At 40.5% G+C, this 21,161-nt stretch overlaps 1 protein-coding gene across 1 annotated transcript in view; it reads right to left on the bottom strand.

Moving 5' to 3' along the window:
- The window catches only part of LOC117322928 (transmembrane channel-like protein 5), a 54,265-nt gene that overhangs the window by 18,229 nt on the left and 14,875 nt on the right, over positions 1–21,161 (bottom strand). Inside the window, exons 6-15 of the mRNA XM_033877899.1 lie at positions 20,444–20,540; positions 16,446–16,775; positions 15,810–15,958; positions 13,326–13,476; positions 11,686–11,844; positions 10,593–10,735; positions 10,030–10,105; positions 4,803–4,903; positions 3,317–3,412; positions 2,876–3,082 (exon numbers count right to left, since the gene is read on the bottom strand). Of these exons, the coding sequence (XP_033733790.1) occupies positions 2,876–3,082; positions 3,317–3,412; positions 4,803–4,903; positions 10,030–10,105; positions 10,593–10,735; positions 11,686–11,844; positions 13,326–13,476; positions 15,810–15,958; positions 16,446–16,775; positions 20,444–20,540 (1,509 nt within the window). The remainder of the gene's footprint in view (positions 1–2,875; positions 3,083–3,316; positions 3,413–4,802; positions 4,904–10,029; positions 10,106–10,592; positions 10,736–11,685; positions 11,845–13,325; positions 13,477–15,809; positions 15,959–16,445; positions 16,776–20,443; positions 20,541–21,161) is intronic.

Raw genomic sequence — 21,161 nt, 5'->3', positions numbered from 1 at the left:
ACAAATACACAAATTAGAGTAGTCACACAACAGAGTACATAATGGTACATTGTCAAACAGAAGTCTACAATTAAACTGTATAGCAGTTCAGATCTGTATATTATATTGTACTAGATATACAAACTACATATATGTTTGCAAGAAATAAATGGAGCCAAACACTAAATTAAGCCAATGACCAGAGCACGTAAAAATATGAAAATATATATATATATATATATATATAAGGGTCAAAGAAGTAATATAAACAGTATAATCCAGATAACACTGGATCCTCACATAAATGTATGGAGGATACGAATTACTTGTAATGATTATATGGGGCAAAGAAGTAATTCAAACAGTGTAAACAATAAGGTTTGTTAAATTTTCGAGGCAATCCGCCCCTTTATCAAAACACAAAAAATCACAAATACAATCACATAATATATATAAGAAGTACTGGAAATACAATATAATACAATAAGAATAATGTTTTAGTAACTGGAGAAACCACAATGAACCCTTCGGCAAACGTGGGCCGAAGGCGGATACTAGCGTGACTGCATCATGTTCAAACACTAGAACGCTATGCGACCAACGGCAGAGATATTTTGAATTCCCCCGCACGTGAAAGTATTCCGAAGAGTTCAAAGACGATTCGTCCCTAAACACTGCTAGTGGACGACATTGCATTTATATAAAAAATGTTGCATTATCGTCTCTACAGTGATCACTGTATATATATATAGACAAGAATTCCACGGAAGTGGATGTGTCGCCTGCGCAGCAATCAAACTGATCTTCTCTGTTAATCAAAACAAGTTTCATGCAATATTTATTTAAGGGGTTTTCATACAGAAACCAGTAAGCACTATATGAAGTTTTAGGTTGAATGACCCAAAGGGAACTGGACAAATTTTCTATTTATTTACAGTGACCTTGACCTTCGAACCTGAAAAGCATTCCTAAGCAAGCACTTTTGATAAGGAAGCACTATACACAGTTTGAGTTTGGTTGGCCCAAAGGAACTTTAGTTATCGCACGGAAACAATTGTGCGGACGCCAACGCTGACACCGCCAACAACACCGTAGACATAGTGATACCTATATATTGCCTTTTTCAGGCCATGCAAAAATGTTTAAGTTGATGAGATGCAAGTAAAATATATATAAACTGGTAACTGTTTTGCCAGTGTTGGCCATACCTTCTACCTCATTAACAGATAAATGGACAATTACTTGAGTATGTACACAAAAGACCTCAAAACCCCACCACCTGTTATAATTAGTTACCCTATACTTGGGCTTTGTGAGAGAGAGGTGTCAGTTATGTTTGGGTGTGTCTGTATTACAACTTTCAACTTTTCAAGTGTTACACCTTCTTGATATAGTAAGAGTAGAGGATAACATTATTTTTTATGAATTGAATTACATCTCTCCAGCCCTAATGATTCAATATACCCAACTATCAAGAAACAAAACTATCATTACAATCTATGTGTATTGTGTGGTATGACATAATGAATATATATATCACGTGATGACAACACAGTACACTACATAATAAAATTCTAAATAAGTAAGTACTTTGCTTTATTAGACATTTTAGTGGTTCTCATTTTGTATAGTTTTGGTTCTTATTTTATATAAAAGTAATGAGCATTTAAAACAAAAGAAACCAGAATGGTGCCCACCATTGATTGATCTTTATTGGCTCTATGTCATGATTGATCTTCTTTTTTCTTTTTCTCATCAAAAGTCTAAATTGAATATGACCTACACATGAAATCTGAGGAATATCCCACAAGTACTTTTCAAGAAATAGCTATGATAAACTTCCATTCTCAAAATCAAAGATGGACGTCTGTCGGCCATTTTGGTTTTTTTGATTAAAAATCTAAAATGAATTGGCATGCCTAGGGACCAAGGGAATCACTTCAGCACTTTTCAAGAAATAGCATTAACAAGGATTATTTATGGACGGACGGACGGACGACAGACAGAAGACGGACCATGGATTTTCAAGGCGACACTAAAACTACAAAACGTCATAACCAAGGCTATTTCCTGGGTCAAAATGACAAAAACTACAAAACGTCATAACCAATGGTATTCCCAGGGTCAAAATAACAAAAACTACAAAACCTCATAATCAAGGGTATTTCCTCGGTCAAAATGACAAACACAACAAAACGTCATAACCAAGAGTATTTCCTGGGTCAAAATGAACACGGGAACATTCCTTAAAATAATACATAATCTGAAAGACAGAGGTTCAAAATCTACAAATCATGTAGAAGGAACAGTAACTGTGTTTGTCAACTTACTCCCTTTCTCTCCCCCGTGTATAATTAGTGTAACAACAATGTCTAACTCTTTAGGGGACAAAAGATTCTATTGTAGCAGTAAAATACTTACATCGTACAATTAGACACCTCGCTCACATAGAGTTGATAGGTTCTATATACAAGTGGCCCAGAGGGCCTGTGTTACTTACCTGGATATAGCTGTGAGTATGGGGAGAAGAATTGAAAAGATTTGCTATATTTCCCATATTGTGCCCTGCCTCTCAGGCTCCTACCAGGCCTGATCCTCCATTTATACAAAATTGGTTTCCCTTCACCCAACTATGTTTCAGGCCAGAATAGAAAAGGATTTAAAAAGATAATGCTATATTTTCGGTCAGACCCACCATTCATACAAAATGTGTTCCCTTTCACCTGAGGATGCTTCAGGCTTTGATTTAAATACACTCAGTTGTTCAGGACTAGTAGTTGTCATATAGATGGATGACAGACGACGGATGCCACCCCTGACACCCTTGATGGTACCCGCTTACGGATCCTTTAGACCAGGTGAGCTAATAATTGTGTTTGACAAGTAAAATACTTACAGCAACACACCATAAGCCACTGCAATGGCCGCCAGGAGGAAGAAGATGAAGAGATAGCCGAGGAAGATTGTATGACTTTTTGATGCCCTCCACGCTCTCACTGATGGCTTACAGTTCTGCAGCACGCTGATCGCTTTTATATAGAATATGATGAATAGCTTGACACTCATGATGAATGACAGCAAAGGAGAGTAAAATGTCCCAAGCCTGAAAAAATCATGGAATATAATATGTTACCAAGGTATAAATAAATACCATCACAAGGCCTGGGGATAGATGAGGCCCCTATCATGTATACATACCAAAGATGCTTGGGGATAGATGAGGCCCCTATCAGGAATATATAGCAAAGCGATGCTTGCGGATAGATGAGGCCCCTATAATGAATACATAGTAAAGCGATGCTTGGAGATAGATGAGGCCCCCATTATGTATACATACCAACACAAGGCCTGGGAGTAGATGAGGTCCAACGTGTTCCTACCAATATCAAATTCTGTATCCCCTAACTGTTTACAGCAGTACTGACCCAACAATCTACAATAAAATCACACCACCATTAACCTATCTACAGGTAATATAATGTCACCAATACAACACACAGGTAATGTAATGTCATCAGTACAACAGTATACAGGTAATATAATGTCATCAGTACAACAGTATACAGGTAATATAATGTCATCAGTACAACAGTCTACAGGTAACATAATGTCATCAGTACAACAGTCTACAGGTAATATAATGTCATCAGTACGACAGTCTACAGGTAACATAATATCATCAGTACAACAGTATACAGGTAATATAATGTCATCAGTACAACACACAGGTAATATAATGTCATCAGTACAACACACAGGTAATATAATGTCATCAGTACAACAGTCTACAGGTAATATAATGTCATCAGTACAACAGTCTACAGGTAACATAATGTCATCAGTACAACAGTATACAGGTAATATAATGTCATCAGTACAACAGTCTACAGGTAGCATAATGTCATCAGTACAACAGTATACAGGTAATATAATGTCATCAGTACAACAGTCTACAGGTAATATAATGTCATCAGTACAACAGTATACAGGTAATATAATGTCATCAGTACAACAGTATACAGGTAATATAATGTCATCAGTACAACACTCAGGTAATATAATGTCATCAGTACTACAGTATACAGGTAACATAATGTCATCAATACAACACACAGGTAATATAATGTCATCAGTACAAGTCTACAGGTAACATAATGTCATCAGTACAAGTCTACAGGTAACATAATGTCATCAGTACAACACACAGGTAATATAATGTCATCAGTATAACACACAGGTAATGTAATGTCATCAGTACAAGTCTATAGGTAACATAATGTCACCAGTACAACAGTCTACAGGTAACATAATGTCATCAGTACAACAGTCTACAGGTAATATAATGTCACCAGTACAACAGTCTACAGGTAATATAATGTCATCAGTACAACAGTCTACAGGTAACATAATGTCATCAGTACAACAGTCTACAGGTAACATAATGTCACCAGTACAACAGTCTACAGGTAACATAATGTCACCAGTACAACAGTCTACAGGTAACATAATGTCATCAGACTGAGTATAACAGTCTACAGGTAATATAATGTCATCAGTACAACAGTCTACAGGTAACATAATGTCATCAGTACAACAGTCTACAGGTAACATAATGGCATCAGTACAACAGTCTACAGGTAACATAATGGCATCAGTACAACAGTCTACAGGTAATATAATGTCACCAGTACAACAATCTACAGGTAACATAATGTCACTAGATATGCCGGAGATAATAATGTCATTATACAAAGTATTCAAATAAAAAAAACAACAGGATAACAAAGTAACAAAGGCCAAGGTAAAATAATGACATAACTTACCGCCGAACAAATTCCAGGAAAAACGTCGCAATCAGAGTAAAGATAAAGTCGACAAGCACTAGTCGGTATATATCCTCTCCCAAGGCTGTCTCCCAGCAGGGCTGTAAAAATCAACCAGACACATACAGCCTGCACCACTAACTCATTCTTTTTTCTATCTATAGTTGTATACCTGAGATTTCTTTTGCTCAAGGTATCACACAAACTTCACTTATACAAAACATTGTGAAGCCCCACTGCCCTGGTCCCATGTCTGTCACCCCTAGGGAGCTAGATCCATGTCTGTCACCCCTAGGGAGTTAAAAGTTCATCGCTGGGAAGTCAAGAGCCATGTCTTCCATTCTATGGAGTTAGAGCCCTGTCCCCCTTCCCCGGGGAATTCAATCTGAATTTATTACATTTAAGCATTGAAACGTAAGAAATTATCAATTAGTACCACTACAATACTGATCCTTTGGACTGGGTGTAGTACCACTACAATACTGGTCCTTTGGACTGGGTGTAGTACCACTACAATACTGGTCCTTTGGACTAGGTGTAGTACCACTACAATACTGGTCCTTTGGACTAAGTATAGTACCACTACAATACTGGTCCTTTGGACTGGGTGTAGTACCACTACAATACTGGTCCTTTGGACTGGGAGTTGTACCACTACAATACTGGTCCTTTGGACTGGGTATAGTGCCACTACAATACTGGTCCTTTGGACTAGGTATAGTACCACTACAATACTGGTCCTTTGCACTGGGTTCAGTACCAGTACAATACTGGTCCTTTGGACTGGGTGTAGTACCACTACAATACTGGTCCTTTGGACTAGGTATAGTACCACTACAATACTGGTCCTTTGGACTGGGTGTAGTACCACTACAATACTGGTCCTTTGGACTAGGTATAGTACCACTACAATACTGGTCCTTTGGACTGGGTGTAGTACCACTACAATACTGGTCCTTTGGACTGGGAGTTGTACCACTACAATACTGGTCCTTTGGACTGGGTATAGTACCACTACAATACTGGTTCTTTGGACTGGGTATAGTACCACTACAATACTGGTCCTTTGGACTACTACACTACAATACTGGTCCTTTTGACTACTACACTACAATACTGGTCCTTTGGACTGGGAGTTGTACCACTACAATACTGGTCCTTTGGACTGGGTGTAGTACCACTACAATACTGGTCCTTTGGACTGGGAGTTGTACCACTACAATACTGGTCCTTTGGACTAGGTGTAGTACCACTACAATACTGGTCCTTTGGACTGGGTTCAGTACCTGTACAATACTGGTCCTTTGGACTGGGTGTAGTACCACTACAATACTGGTCCTTTGGACTAGGTATAGTACCACTACAATACTGGTCCTTTGGACTGGGTGTAGTACCACTACAATACTGGTCCTTTGGACTAGGTATAGTACCACTACAATACTGGTCCTTTGGACTGGGTGTAGTACCACTACAATACTGGTCCTTTGGACTGGGAGTTGTACCACTACAATACTGGTCCTTTGGACTGGGTATAGTACCACTACAATACTGGTCCTTTGGACTGGGTATAGTACCACTACAATACTGGTCCTTTGGACTACTACACTACAATACTGGTCCTTTGGACTGGGTGTAGTACCACTACAATACTGGTCCTTTGGACTGGGAGTTGTATCACTACAATACTGGTCCTTTGGACTGGGTGTAGTACCACTACAATACTGGTCCTTTGGACTGGGAGTTGTACCACTACAATACTGGTCCTTTGGACTAGGAGTTGTACCACTACAATACTGGTCCTTTGGACTAGGTATAGTACCACTACAATACTGGTCCTTTGGACTGGGTGTAGTACCACTACAATACTGGTCCTTTGGACTAGGTATAGTACCACTACAATACTGGTCCTTTGGACTAGGAGTTGTACCACTACAATACTGGTCCTTTGGACTAGGTGTAGTACCACTACAATACTGGCCCTTTGGACTGGACGTAGTACCACTACACTACTGGTCATTTGGACTGGGTGTAGTACCACTATACTACTGGTCATTTGGACTGGGTGTAGTACCACTACACTACTGGTCCTTTGGACTGGGTGTAGTACCACTATACTACTGGTCCTTTGGACTGGGTGTAGTACCACTATACTACTGGTCATTTGGACTGGGTGTAGTACCACTATACTACTGGTCATTTGGACTGGGTGTAGTACCACTACACTACTGGTCCTTTGGACTGGGTGTAGTACCACTATACTACTGGTCCTTTGGACTGGGTGTAGTACCACTACACTACTGGTCCTTTGGACTGGGTGTAGTACCACTATACTACTGGTCATTTGGACTGGGTGTAGTACCACTACACTACTGGTCCTTTGGACTGGGTGTAGTACCACTATACTACTGGTCCTTTGGACTGGGTGTAGTACCACTATACTACTGGTCCTTTGGACTGGGTGTAGTACCACTACACTACTGGTCCTTTGGACTGGGTGTAGTACCACTATACTACTGGTCATTTGGACTGGGTGTAGTACCACTACACTACTGGTCCTTTGGACTGGGTTTAGTACCACTACACTACTGGTCCTTTGGACTGGGTGTAGTACCACTACAATACTGGTCCTTTGGACTGGGTGTAGTACCACTACACGTCTGGTCCTTTGGACTAGGTGTAGTACCACTACAATACTGGTCCTTTGGACTAGGCATAGTACCACTACAATACTGGTCCTTTGGACTGGGTGTAGTATCACTACAATACTGGTCCTTTGGACTAGGCATAGTACCACTGCAATACTGGTCCTTTGGACTGGGTGTAGTATCACTACAATACTGGTCCTTTGGACTGGGTGTAGTACCACTACAATACTGGTCCTTTGGACTAGGTGTAGTACCACTACAATACTGGTCCTTTGGACTGGGTGTAGTACCACTACAATACTGGTCCTTTGGACTGGGTGTAGTACCACTACAATACTAGTCCTTTGGACTAGGTATAGTACCACTACAATACTGGTCCTTTGGACTACTACACTACAATACTGGTCCTTTGGACTACTACACTACAATACTGGTCCTTTGGACTACTACACTACAATACTGGTCCTTTGGACTGGGAGTTGTATCACTACAATACTGGTCCTTTGGACTGGGTGTAGTACCACTACAATACTGGTCCTTTGGACTGGGAGTTGTACCACTACAATACTGGTCCTTTGGACTAGGAGTTGTACCACTACAATACTGGTCCTTTGGACTAGGTATAGTACCACTACAATACTGGTCCTTTGGACTGGGTGTAGTACCACTACAATACTGGTCCTTTGGACTAGGTATAGTACCACTACAATACTGGTCCTTTGGACTGGGTATAGTACCACTACAATACTGGTCCTTTGGACTGGGTGTAGTACCACTACAATACTGGTCCTTTGGACTAGGTATAGTACCACTACAATACTGGTCCTTTGGACTGGGTGTAGTACCACTACAATACTGGTCCTTTGGACTGGGTGTAGTACCACTACAATACTGGTCCTTTGGACTAGGAGTTGTACCACTACAATACTGGTCCTTTGGACTGGGTATAGTACCACTACAATACTGGTCCTTTGGACTGGGTATAGTACCACTACAATACTGGTCCTTTGGACTACTACACTACAATACTGGTCCTTTGGACTACTACACTACAATACTGGTCCTTTGGACTGGGTGTAGTACCACTACAATACTGGTCCTTTGGACTGGGAGTTGTATCACTACAATACTGGTCCTTTGGACTGGGTGTAGTACCACTACAATACTGGTCCTTTGGACTGGGAGTTGTACCACTACAATACTGGTCCTTTGGACTAGGAGTTGTACCACTACAATACTGGTCCTTTGGACTAGGTATAGTACCACTACAATACTGGTCCTTTGGACTGGGTGTAGTACCACTACAATACTGGTCCTTTGGACTAGGTATAGTACCACTACAATACTGGTCCTTTGGACTAGGAATTGTACCACTACAATACTGGTCCTTTGGACTAGGTGTAGTACCACTACAATACTGGCCCTTTGGACTGGGTATAGTACCACTACAATATTGGTCCTTTGGACTGGGTGTTGTACCACTACAATACTGGTCCTTTGGACTAGGTGTAGTACCACTACAATACTGGTCATTTGGACTGGGTGTAGTACCACTACAATACTGGTCCTTTGGATTAGGTATAGTGCCACTACAATACTGGTCCTTTGGACTAGGTATAGTACCACTACAATACTAGTCCTTTGGACTACTACACTACAATACTGGTCCTTTGGACTGGATGTAGTACCACTACAATACTGGTCCTTTGGACTAGGTATAGTGCCACTACAATACTGGTCCTTTGGACTAGGTATAGTACATGTACCACTACAATACTAGTCCTTTGGACTGGGTGTAGTACCACTACAATACTGGTCCTTTGGACTAGGTGTAGTACCACTACATTGTACAATACTGGTCCTTTGGACTAGGTGTAGTACCACTACAATACTGGTCCTTTGGACTAGGTGTAGTACACTACAATACTGGTCCTTTGGACTAGGTGTAGTACACTACATTGTACAATACTGGTCCTTTGGACTAGGTGTAGTACCACTACAATACTGGTCCTTTGGACTAGGTATAGTACCACTACAATACTGGTCCTTTGGACTAGGTGTAGTACCACTACAATACTGGTCCTTTGGACTGGGTGTAGTACCACTACACTACTGGTCATTTGGACTGGGTGTAGTACCACTACAATACTGGTCCTTTGGACTAGGTATAGAACCACTACAATACTGGTCCTTTGGACTAGGTATAGTACCACTACAATACTGGTCCTTTGGACTACTACACTACAATACTGGTCCTTCGGACTACTAGACTACAATACTGGTCCTTTGGACTGGGTATAGTACCACTACAATACTGGTCCGTTGGACTGGGTATAGTGCCACTACAATACTGGTCCTTTGGACTAGGTATAGTACCACTACAATACTGGTCCTTTGGACTAGGTGTAGTACCACTACAATACTGGTCCTTTGGACTAGGTGTAGTACCACTACAATACTGGTACTTTGGACTAGGTGTAGTACCACTACAATACTGGTCCTTTGGACTAGGTATAGTACCACTACAATACTGGTCCTTTGGACTAGGTGAGCTTTTAAATCTTTTTAATTGTCAGTCTTACTTCATTTTTTTGTGTCGCTCTGTTGAACCAGAAGTATGCTAAAACACCCAGAATAGCTGCCTTCAGCAACATGGTCCTGCAAAATAAAAATATCTCCAGCATGATAATTACAAAAAGTGAAGAGGACATGTTAAAAGGCTGATTAACCACTCTTATTCATACAAGTGGTGTAATTATACCTTGTCATGCCGACGTACAACTCAGTCTGTAGTTTGTGGTGTACTACTGACGTACAACTCAGTCTGTAGTTTGTGGTGTAATACTGACGTACAACTCAGTCTGTAGTTTGTGGTGTAATACTGACGTACAACTCAGTCTGTAGTTTGTGGTGTAATACTGACGTACAACTCAGTCTGTAGTTTGTGGTGTAATACTGACGTACAACTCAGTCTGTAGTTTGTGGTGTAATACTGACGTACAACTCAGTCTGTAGTTTGTGGTGTACTACAGACATACAACTCAGTCTGTAGTTTGTGGTGTAATACTGACGTACAACTCAGTCTGTAGTTTGTGGTGTAATACTGACTTACAACTCAGTCTGTATTTTCGTGGTATAACCATACCTTGTCATGCCGACGTACAACTCAGTCTGTGGTTTGTTGTAGTTTTCTAGCTTCCCTATCCTTGTGAAGAAAAATGGCAGCACAAGGATGATTCCTGTGGCGACTAATGGCATGGCCAGCTTCCCCAAGATAACGATACTGGTCTGAGAGAGAAAAGATTTGTTATACATGTACTGAATCATGCTTAAAGATGAATGGGTAAATCCTACTACCAGATTTGTAATGGTCCTGATAATGTTGTCTGACGATGGAACAAGTCAAATTGATATTTGCAACAATATACCACCATGCGTGTGTCAATCGGACAGGAACCTCATTCCATTAAATTTATTTACTGATACAGTATCTACAAAAATCCTCTTCACCGCACTCGATATCACAATATGAAATGTTTATTTAAAGATGAAAGTAATGTTACTTGAATCATAATTCATTTTAATAATATAAAATCTCTGAAAGAAAAAACAATGATTTACAATTAATTTTGTGCATTTTTCAGAAATCTGGATCTCTTGTTCTGATAACTGATGGCATTGACATTCATTTAGAGTTACATTGATGATTCAAGGTCTCTGGTTGTTTGGGGGACTGTTATTAGTCAGTCATGACTCTCTGAGCCTCTTGCTTATTGAGAAGCAGTTGTATAAAGATTTTAGCATATTTGAAACCAGTGAACCAAATGAGCAAGAGGACAAATGGGCCTGTATCGCTCATCTGCTCCTAATGCAACTTTGAAGATGCTTTTAGTCATTAATGCAGTTACTAAGCTGATTGCAACTCTTTTCAAATATAGTAGGTTAGTTTTACTCATGTCAATAAATTGTGTAGCCCTTCATTACAGTATACTACTGTCCCAATACATAAACTGTATCAGGTGTTTGGGCCTCTTGGTTATTGGGAAGAAACTTGTTTAATTGAAAAACTGATGACAGACTGACAGTGGCCGGACGGACGAACAGATGACGGAGGCCACACTATGGCACAAGCTCACTTGCCTTTTAACCAGGTGAACTGAACCTTATTGCAGATGAAATGTCACTATTCTGACCAATCAAATGCCATGTTACATCAGTTGCTAGGTATAGCTACCTACCTTGATATAATCTGTGTCCTGTATGTAGTATATACAATAAGCTGAGCTTCCTATACTCCCCAGCACGATGGTGTTGGTAAGAACACGCACAAAAAACCATTTACACTTCGAAGAAAAACCGCGATCACCATCATTAAACTTTTTACCAGACAAAAATTCCTAAAACATAGACAAAATACAATTTTAGTCCAGACTGAAGATGATGCTTTATAATGACCTTTAAATTAAACTCATTATCTAGTGCTTATTAACACTGTGGCAGTACATGTATGCGGACGATCTATTTACATGTATGTCTCTGCAAGAATTGTGAAAATGAAGTCACAGTATACCGACCCATATACAGTCGAATCTGTATTAAGCGACCACTCAAGGGAAGTTGAAAAACGGTCTCTTAATGGAGAGTGGTCTCTTAATAGAGATGGTATCTTAAATTTGATAAATGTTCATAAGCTTATTATTCGCTTTATAAATTGGCAATAATGATTTATAATATATATGAAAAATGAACCACCACTTTGAATAAAACAAATTTTTTTTTTTTTTTTTTAAATTTTTTTTTTAATAATTATTACTCTGCTAATTTTTCATCACTATATGTATTTTTGAAATTCTTTCAGCATAGCAAAATACATCGATTTAACATGAGAAATATATTTCATTTGTTAATTAGATTACTTTTAAATTATTTTTATATATTTTTTTAATTCCTGAAATCTTGGTCCGGATTTCCGCTCCGATTATTATTTACGTTCCTGCATTTCCTACTTTAAAAACGGCGACTTTTTCACTGGCAAATTTCTGTTGTAATGTCTCAAAAAAGATAACAAATCACGATTTAACAGTAAGTTAACTGTTTATGCATTCCTTCATTGTTATATTTCGCATGCAAATTGATATATCGTATTTAAAACGTCTGAAAATCGTCAGAATTCTAGACGGTGACTTCGTCTCATCTCCCGTCCTTTTGCACATAATTTGTCATAAAGTAAAACTACTTGGGTGTTATTAAGGCGAAAATGGTAATGTAAGGCGTTTTGGAGACTTCTGGTCGCTTATTGGAGAGTTATTTTTATCACGGGAACGAAAAATTGTGGTCGCTGGTCGTGTAAAGAGAGAGTCGCTTAATAGAGTTAAGATATATAGCGAAAACGCTCGGGAGGAATTGAAATGGTCGCTTAGAACAGAGGGTCGCTAAATAGAGATGGTCGTTTGGACATATTCGACTGTACTGGCATATGTAAACCTAAACAACCCTACAGCACAGTTAGATTTCTTAGACAGAGATACATTATTATATAACGCATAATTACACTGAGATAAATTATCACATAATGCAGAATTACAGAGATACATTATCACATAATGTAGAATTACACAGATACATTATCACATAATGTAGAATTACACAGATACATTATCACATAATGCAGAATTACAACACAGAGATACATAATTACATTATGCAGAATGGAGGTAGGTAACCTAATCTTTTAGTTTCTTAGCAGTGACATACACTATTTTCATCTGAAAATATTGCTAGGGTTTTAATTATGTCCAATAAGAATGCATTTATTTGTTTTAATCCCACAGAGGAGAAGTATACATCTAGTACAGATCAATTCCTAATAATGGTTTACCTTGATTTCATTTAAGAAACTTTTGTGTCGAAGCCGTGCAGCATCTGGGGCAGTTATGTTATAGTCCCAGCCACAGAATACCTTGGTCACAATATAGAAATTAAACACTCCACTCGCTTCTATGTAGTTTTTCTTATATGATCTGGAGATGCTGGAAATGTAAAGGCAATTATCAAAATATATCAATCACAACATACTCAAGTGACACGAGTGAGTTGTTCATTATCACGACTAGTTTTGCCTATGAGTGAGTTGTTCATTATCACGACTAGTTTTGCCTATAAGTGTGAGGCTTCATCAGGAAAATTTTGTTATTAATAAACTACCCCTGAAGTTAAGGCAACAATGTATAACTAATGAAGTAAAGAAATGTTATATTTTCTCATGAAAAGAAATAATGTTAGTGTGTAGTAGTAAGAGTTACCTACCTTAGTGACAGGATGATGAGACACAGTATGTAGTAGAGTTACCTACCTTTTAATTAGTGACAGGATGACGAGACACAGTATGTAGTAGAGTTACCTACCTTAGTGACAGGATGACGAGACACAGTATGTAGTAGAGTTACCTACCTTAGTGACAGGATGACGAGACACAGTATGTAGTAGAGTTACCTACCTTAGTGACAGGATGACGAGACACAGTATGTAGTAGAGTTATCTACCTTAGTGACAGGATGATGAGACAGTATGTAGTAGAGTTACCTACCTTAGTGACAGGATGACGAGACACAGTATGTAGTAGAGTTACCTACCTTAGTGACAGGATGATGAGACAGTATGTAGTAGAGTTACCTACCTTAGTGACAGGATGACGAGACACAGTATGTAGTAGAGTTACCTACCTTAGTGACAGGATGACGAGACACAGTATGTAGTAGAGTTACCTACCTTAGTGACAGGATGATGAGACACAGTATGTAGTAGAGTTACCTACCTTAGTGACAGGATGACGAGACACAGTATGTAGTAGAGTTACCTACCTTAGTGACAGGATGACGAGACACAGTATGTAGTAGAGTTACCTACCTTAGTGACAGGATGATGACACAGTATGTAGTAGAGTTACCTACCTTAGTGACAGGATGATGAGACACAGTATGTAGTAGAGTTACCTACCTTAGTGACAGGATGATGAGACACAGGATGTAGTAGAGTTACCTACCTTAGTGACAGGATGACTGAGACACAGTATGTAGTAGAGTTACCTACCTTAGTGACAGGATGATGAGACAGTATGTAGTAGAGTTACCTACCTTAGTGACAGGATGACGAGACACAGTATGTAGTAGAGTTACCTACCTTAGTGACAGGATGATGAGACACAGTATGTAGTAGAGTTACCTACCTTAGTGACAGGATGAGACACAGTATGTAGTAGAGTTACCTACCTTAGTGACAGGATGATGAGACACAGTATGTAGTAGAGTTACCTACCTTAGTGACAGGATGACGAGACACAGTATGTAGTAGAGTTACCTACCTTAGTGACAGGATGACGAGACACAGTATGTAGTAGAGTTACCTACCTTAGTGACAGGATGATGAGACAGTATGTAGTAGAGTTACCTACCTTAGTGACAGGATGATGAGACACAGGATGTAGTAGAGTTACCTACCTTAGTGACAGGATGATGAGACACAGTATGTAGTAGAGTTATCTACCTTAGTGACAGGATGACGAGACACAGTATGTAGTAGAGTTACCTACCTTAGTGACAGGATGATGAGACACAGGATGTAGTAGAGTTACCTAACTTAGTGACAGGATGATGACACACAGGATGTAGTAGAGTTACCTACCTTAGTGACAGGATGACGAGACACAGTATGTAGTAGAGTTACCTACCTTAGTGACAGGATGACGAGACACAGTATGTAGTAGAGTTACCTACCTTAGTGACAGGATGACGAGACACAGTATGTAGTAGAGTTACCCACCTTAGTGACAGGATGATGAGACACAGTATGTAGTAGAGTTACCTACCTTAGTGACAGGATGACGAGACACAGTATGTAGTAGAGTTACCTACCTTAGTGACAGGATGACGAGACACAGTATGTAGTAGAGTTACCTACCTTAGTGACAGGATGATGAGACAGTATGTAGTAGAGTTACCTACCTTAGTGACAGGATGACGAGACACAGTATGTAGTAGAGTTACCTACCTTAGTGACAGGATGACGAGACACAGTATGTAGTAGAGTTACCTACCTTAGTGACAGGATGACGAGACAGTATGTAGTAGAGTTACCTACCTTAGTGACAGGATGACGAGACAGTATGTAGTAGAGTTACCTACCTTAGTGACAGGATGACGAGACACAGTATGTAGTAGAGTTATCTACCTTAGTGACAGGATGATGAGACAGTATGTAGTAGAGTTACCTACCTTAGTGACAGGATGACGAGACACAGTATGTAGTAGAGTTATCTACCTTAGTGACAGGATGACGAGACACACTATATTGTAGAGTTACCTACCTTAGTGCCAGGATGATGAGACACAGGATGTAGTAGCCCCCTCCAGTGAGGAGGTAGGCGTATTTCATATTGTACTTGGTTTCCCCAATCACCTGGACTTTATCATCGGTGTAATACCCATAGTACAACACTGTGTCAGTAAAATAGCCCTGTAATGGAGGATTTAAATAATTATTATTATGATAGGTAAAATGACACATTATCATGATAGGTAAAACTGACACATTATCATGATAGGTAAAATTACACATTATCATGATAGGTAAAATGACACATTATCTTGGTAGGTAATAATAACACATTATCATGATAGGTAAAATGACACATTATCTTGGTAGGTAATAATAACACATTATCATGATAAGTAATAATAACACATTATCTTGGTAGAGAAAAATGACCCATTGCTTTGGTAGGTAATAATAACACATTATCTTGGTAGAGAAAAATGACCCATTGCTTTGGTAGGTAATAATAACACATTATCTTGGTAAATTTAGGATTGACTGTTAGATGTAGAAACACAAGTTTTAAAATGGGTGGATCCTACTCATTTCTAATCAGTTTGTTAAAACTATCATATAGATGATATTAGCTGACAAAGTGGATACTTTGATTAAACAGACATGTACTCACAGAGCCGGTAAGGAGCTCTTCGCCTGTGAATGCTGCCCTGGTGGTGACATCTGGTGCCAGCGTGGTGATATTTGTCATGTTGTTCTGGGCCGCTGCTTCAGCTACAGCCTCCGCTGATGGTTGGAACTCAACATACACAACTTGTGGAATAACAATGAAGCCAAGAGTAAGGAAGAATATGGGGATGTTGAGGAGGAAGATCCACTTAAGGAACAAGAAGTAGGAGGTTACACCAGTACCAAAGTGACCCTCAATCTTCTTTATAAGACTTCTCCATAGCTCCATGGAGTACGCAAGTTCAGCCAGACGGTATTTAAAATGCATCCAGCCCTGTAAAAATATACAACATTCTGAATATTCTGAAGTTCTTCATGTGGAGGTGCAATAGCCAAATAATTCAATAATCACCAAACTTTCAAACAAACATCAAATACATGTCAAAGTGAATTAAAGTGCGACATACAGGTTAAGGCAAACCCAAGGGAGGAAAGTCCACCAACAGTGTCTACCACCTGGTAACATACAGGTTACAGTAAACTTTGGGGACTAAAGTCGACAGTGTCTACCACCTGGTAACATACAGGTTACAGTAAACCTCGGGGACTAAAGTCCACAGTGTCTACCATCTGGTAACATACAGGTTACAGTAAACCTCGGGGACTAAAGTCCACCAACAGTGTCTACCACCTGGTCACATACAGGTTACGGAAAACATCGGGAACTAAAGTCCACCAACAGTGTCTACCATCTGGTAACATACAGGTTACGGTAAACCTCAGGGACTAAAGTCCACCAACAGTGTCTACCACCTGGTAACATACAGGTTACAGTAAACCTCGGGGACTAAAGTCGACAGTGTCTACCACCTGGTAACATACAGGTTACAGTAAACCTTGGGGACTAAAGTCCACCAACAGTGTCTACCACCTGGTAACATACAGGTTACGGTAAACCTCGGGGACTAAAGTCGACAGTGTCTACCACCTGGTAACATACAGGTTACAGTAAACCTCGGGGACTAAAGTCGACAACAGTGACTACCACCTGGTAACATACAGGTTACAGTAAACCTCGGGGACTAAAGTCCACAGTGTCTACCACCTGGTAACATACAGGTTACAGTAAACCTCGGGGACTAAAGTCGACAGTGTCTACCACCTGGTAACATACAGGTTACAGTAAACCTCGGGGACTAAAGTCGACAGTGTCTACCACCTGGTAACATACAGGTTACGGTAAACCTCGGGGACTAAAGTCCAACAGTGTCTACCACCTGGTAACATACAGGTTACAGTAAACCTCGGGGACTAAAGTCCACCAACAGTGTCTACCACCTGGTAACATACAGGTTACAGTAAACCTCGGGGACTAAAGTCGACAACAGTGTCTACCACCTGGTAACATACAGGTTACGGTAAACCTCGGGGACTAAAGTCCACAGTGTCTACCACCTGGTAACATACAGGTTACAGTAAACCTCGGGGACTAAAGTCCACCAACAGTGTCTACCACCTGGTAACATACAGGTTACAGTAAACCTCGGGGACTAAAGTCCACCAACAGTGTCTACCACCTGGTAACATACAGGTTACGGTAAACCTCGGGGACTAAAGTCCACCAACAGTGTCTACCACCTGGTAACATACAGGTTACAGTAAACCTCGGGGACTAAAGTCCACCAACAGTGTCTACCACCTGGTAACATACAGGTTACAGGTAAACCTCGGGGACTAAAGTCCACCAACAGTGTCTACCACCTGGTAACATACAGGTTACAGTAAACCTCGGGGACTAAAGTCCACCAACAGTGTCTACCACCTGGTAACATACAGGTTACAGTAAACCTCGGGGACTAAAGTCGACAGTGTCTACCACCTGGTAACATACAGGTTACGGTAAACCTCGGGGACTAAAGTCCACCAACAGTGTCTACCACCTGGTAACATACAGGTTACAGTAAACCTCGGGGACTAAAGTCCACAATGTCTACCACCTGGTAACATACAGGTTACGGTAAACCTCGGGGACTAAAGTCGACCAACAATGTCTACCACCTGGTAACATACAGGTTACAGTAAACCTCGGGGACTAAAGTCCACCAACAATGTCTACCACCTGGTAACATACAGGTTACAGTAAACCTCGGGGACTAAAGTCGACCAACAATGTCTACCACCTGGTAACATACAGGTTACAGTAAACCTCGGGGACTAAAGTCAGCCAGCAGTGTCTATCACCTGGTAACATACAGGTTACAGTAAACCTCGGGGACTAAAGTCGACAGTGTCTACCACCTGGTAACATACAGGTTACAGTAAACCTCGGGACAACAGTCCACCAACAGTGTCTACCACCTGGTAACATACAGGTTACAGTAAACCTCGGGGACTAAAGTCCACCAACAGTGTCTACCACCTGGTAACATACAGGTTACAGTAAACCTCGGGGACTAAAGTCCACAGTGTCTACCACCTGGTAACATACAGGTTACGGTAAACCTCGGGGACTAAAGTCCACAGTGTCTACCACCTGGTAACATACAGGTTACGGTAAACCTCGGGGACTAAAGTCGACCAACAATGTCTACCACCTGGTAACATACAGGTTACAGTAAACCTCGGGAACTAAAGTCGACCAACAGTGTCTACCACCTGGTAACATACAGGTTACAGTAAACCTCGGGGACTAAAGTCGACAACAGTGACTACCACCTGGTAACATACAGGTTACAGTAAACCTCGGGGACTAAAGTCCACAGTGTCTACCACCTGGTAACATACAGGTTACGGTAAACCTCGGGGACTAAAGTCGACAGTGTCTACCACCTGGTAACATACAGGTTACAGTAAACCTGGGGGACTAAAGTCGACAACAGTGTCTACCACCTGGTAACATACAGGTTACGGTAAACCTCGGGGACTAAAGTCGACAACAGTGTCTACCACCTGGTAACATACAGGTTACAGTAAACCTCGGGGACTAAAGTCCACAGTGTCTACCACCTGGTAACATACAGGTTACGGTAAACCTCGGGGACTAAAGTCCACAGTGTCTACCACCTGGTAACATACAGGTTACAGTAAACCTCGGGGACTAAAGTCCACCAACAGTGTCTACCACCTGGTAACATACAGGTTACGGTAAACCTCGGGGACTAAAGTCGACAGTGTCTACCACCTGGTAACATACAGGTTACGGTAAACCTCGGGGACTAAAGTCCACCAACAGTGTCTACCACCTGGTAACATACAGGTTACAGTAAACCTCGGGGACTAAAGTCCACCAACAGTGACTACCACCTGGTAACATACAGGTTACGGGAAACATCGGGGACTAAAGTTCACCAGCACTGTCTACCACCTGGTAACATACAGCTTACGGTAAACCTCGGGGACTAAAGTCCACAGTGTCTACCACCTGGTAACATACAGGTTACAGTAAACCTCGGGGACTAAAGTCCACCAACAGTGTCTACCACCTGGTAACATACAGGTTACAGTAAACCTCGGGGACTAAAGTCCACCAGCAGTTTCTACCACCTGGTAACATACAGGTTACAGTAAACCTCGGGGACTAAAGTCCACCAACAGTGTCTACCACCTGGTAACATACAGGTTACGGTAAACCTCGGGGACTAAAGTCCACAGTGTCTACCACCTGGTAACATACAGGTTACGGTAAACCTCGGAGACTAAAGTCCACCAACAGTGTCTACCACCTGGTAACATACAGGTTACAGTAAACCTCAGGGACTAAAGTCCACCAGCAGTGTCTACCACCTGGTAACATACAGGTTACTGTAAACCTCGGGGACTAAAATCCAGTGTCTACAACCTGAAATCTTAAAGGATGCTAATAGCCTAAAGTGTTGATACCTATAGGAGTCAACCTCATCATGCAGATCAGTATATACTGTACTTAAAATATCTCCATATATGTACATCTGAAAGTTTTCCAATGATAACAATTTATGTTTAAATACATAGACAAATATTTACAATTCCAATGCTGTACTTGGTCCTCTTCCACCACCCTGGTCTGCGACTTTGGAGGCCTCGCCGTATCGTATGCTGCCGTGAATTTGAAATGTTGTTTCTGCAAAACAGAACAAGGCATCTCCAGCAATACCAATCTCCACGCTATTCAACACTGACCAATACACAACAAATCATGGTCGGAACTATGGAATCACAAAGTCACTCATGAAATCACTGCTAATATCATAACAAGTCATTAGAGTCTGAAGTAACAGATAATCCATGTTGGTAGATCAAGGACAATGGAAATCTACTGATAGTAAGAGTGATCTCAATTTGGATCCCGGGAGATTGAAATGTAAATTCATTCAAGAGAGCATATATGACATAGTTGTAAGTGTATGACAATCAGATATAATAAGTCAGTAGAGTGAGGATGACGAACATCTCTTTATACTAACTCTGTGACCTTAATTTTGACCTCAGGTGGTTAAAACATAACCACAGACAAGAGATGATGCTGTAAGTGTATGAATTTTAACACCATTTCATCATCATTTGGTTAATGTACATGTATATACAAGTCTATCTCTACATCATAAAAAAATATCAATCACAGTATTTGTTTTTAAAAAAGAGAAAAAACATTTTTTCATCGGGAGACTATTGATCTATATTTTATAAACAAACAAGACTGTGGCATAAAGGACTTATCAGACGGGTTTATTACCTAGTATAA

This window comes from Pecten maximus, chromosome 1 (assembly GCF_902652985.1).
Source record: "Pecten maximus chromosome 1, xPecMax1.1, whole genome shotgun sequence".
In the NCBI taxonomy this organism is placed as follows: domain Eukaryota; kingdom Metazoa; phylum Mollusca; class Bivalvia; order Pectinida; family Pectinidae; genus Pecten; species Pecten maximus.
This window is presented reverse-complemented; position numbering and strand designations above follow the sequence as displayed.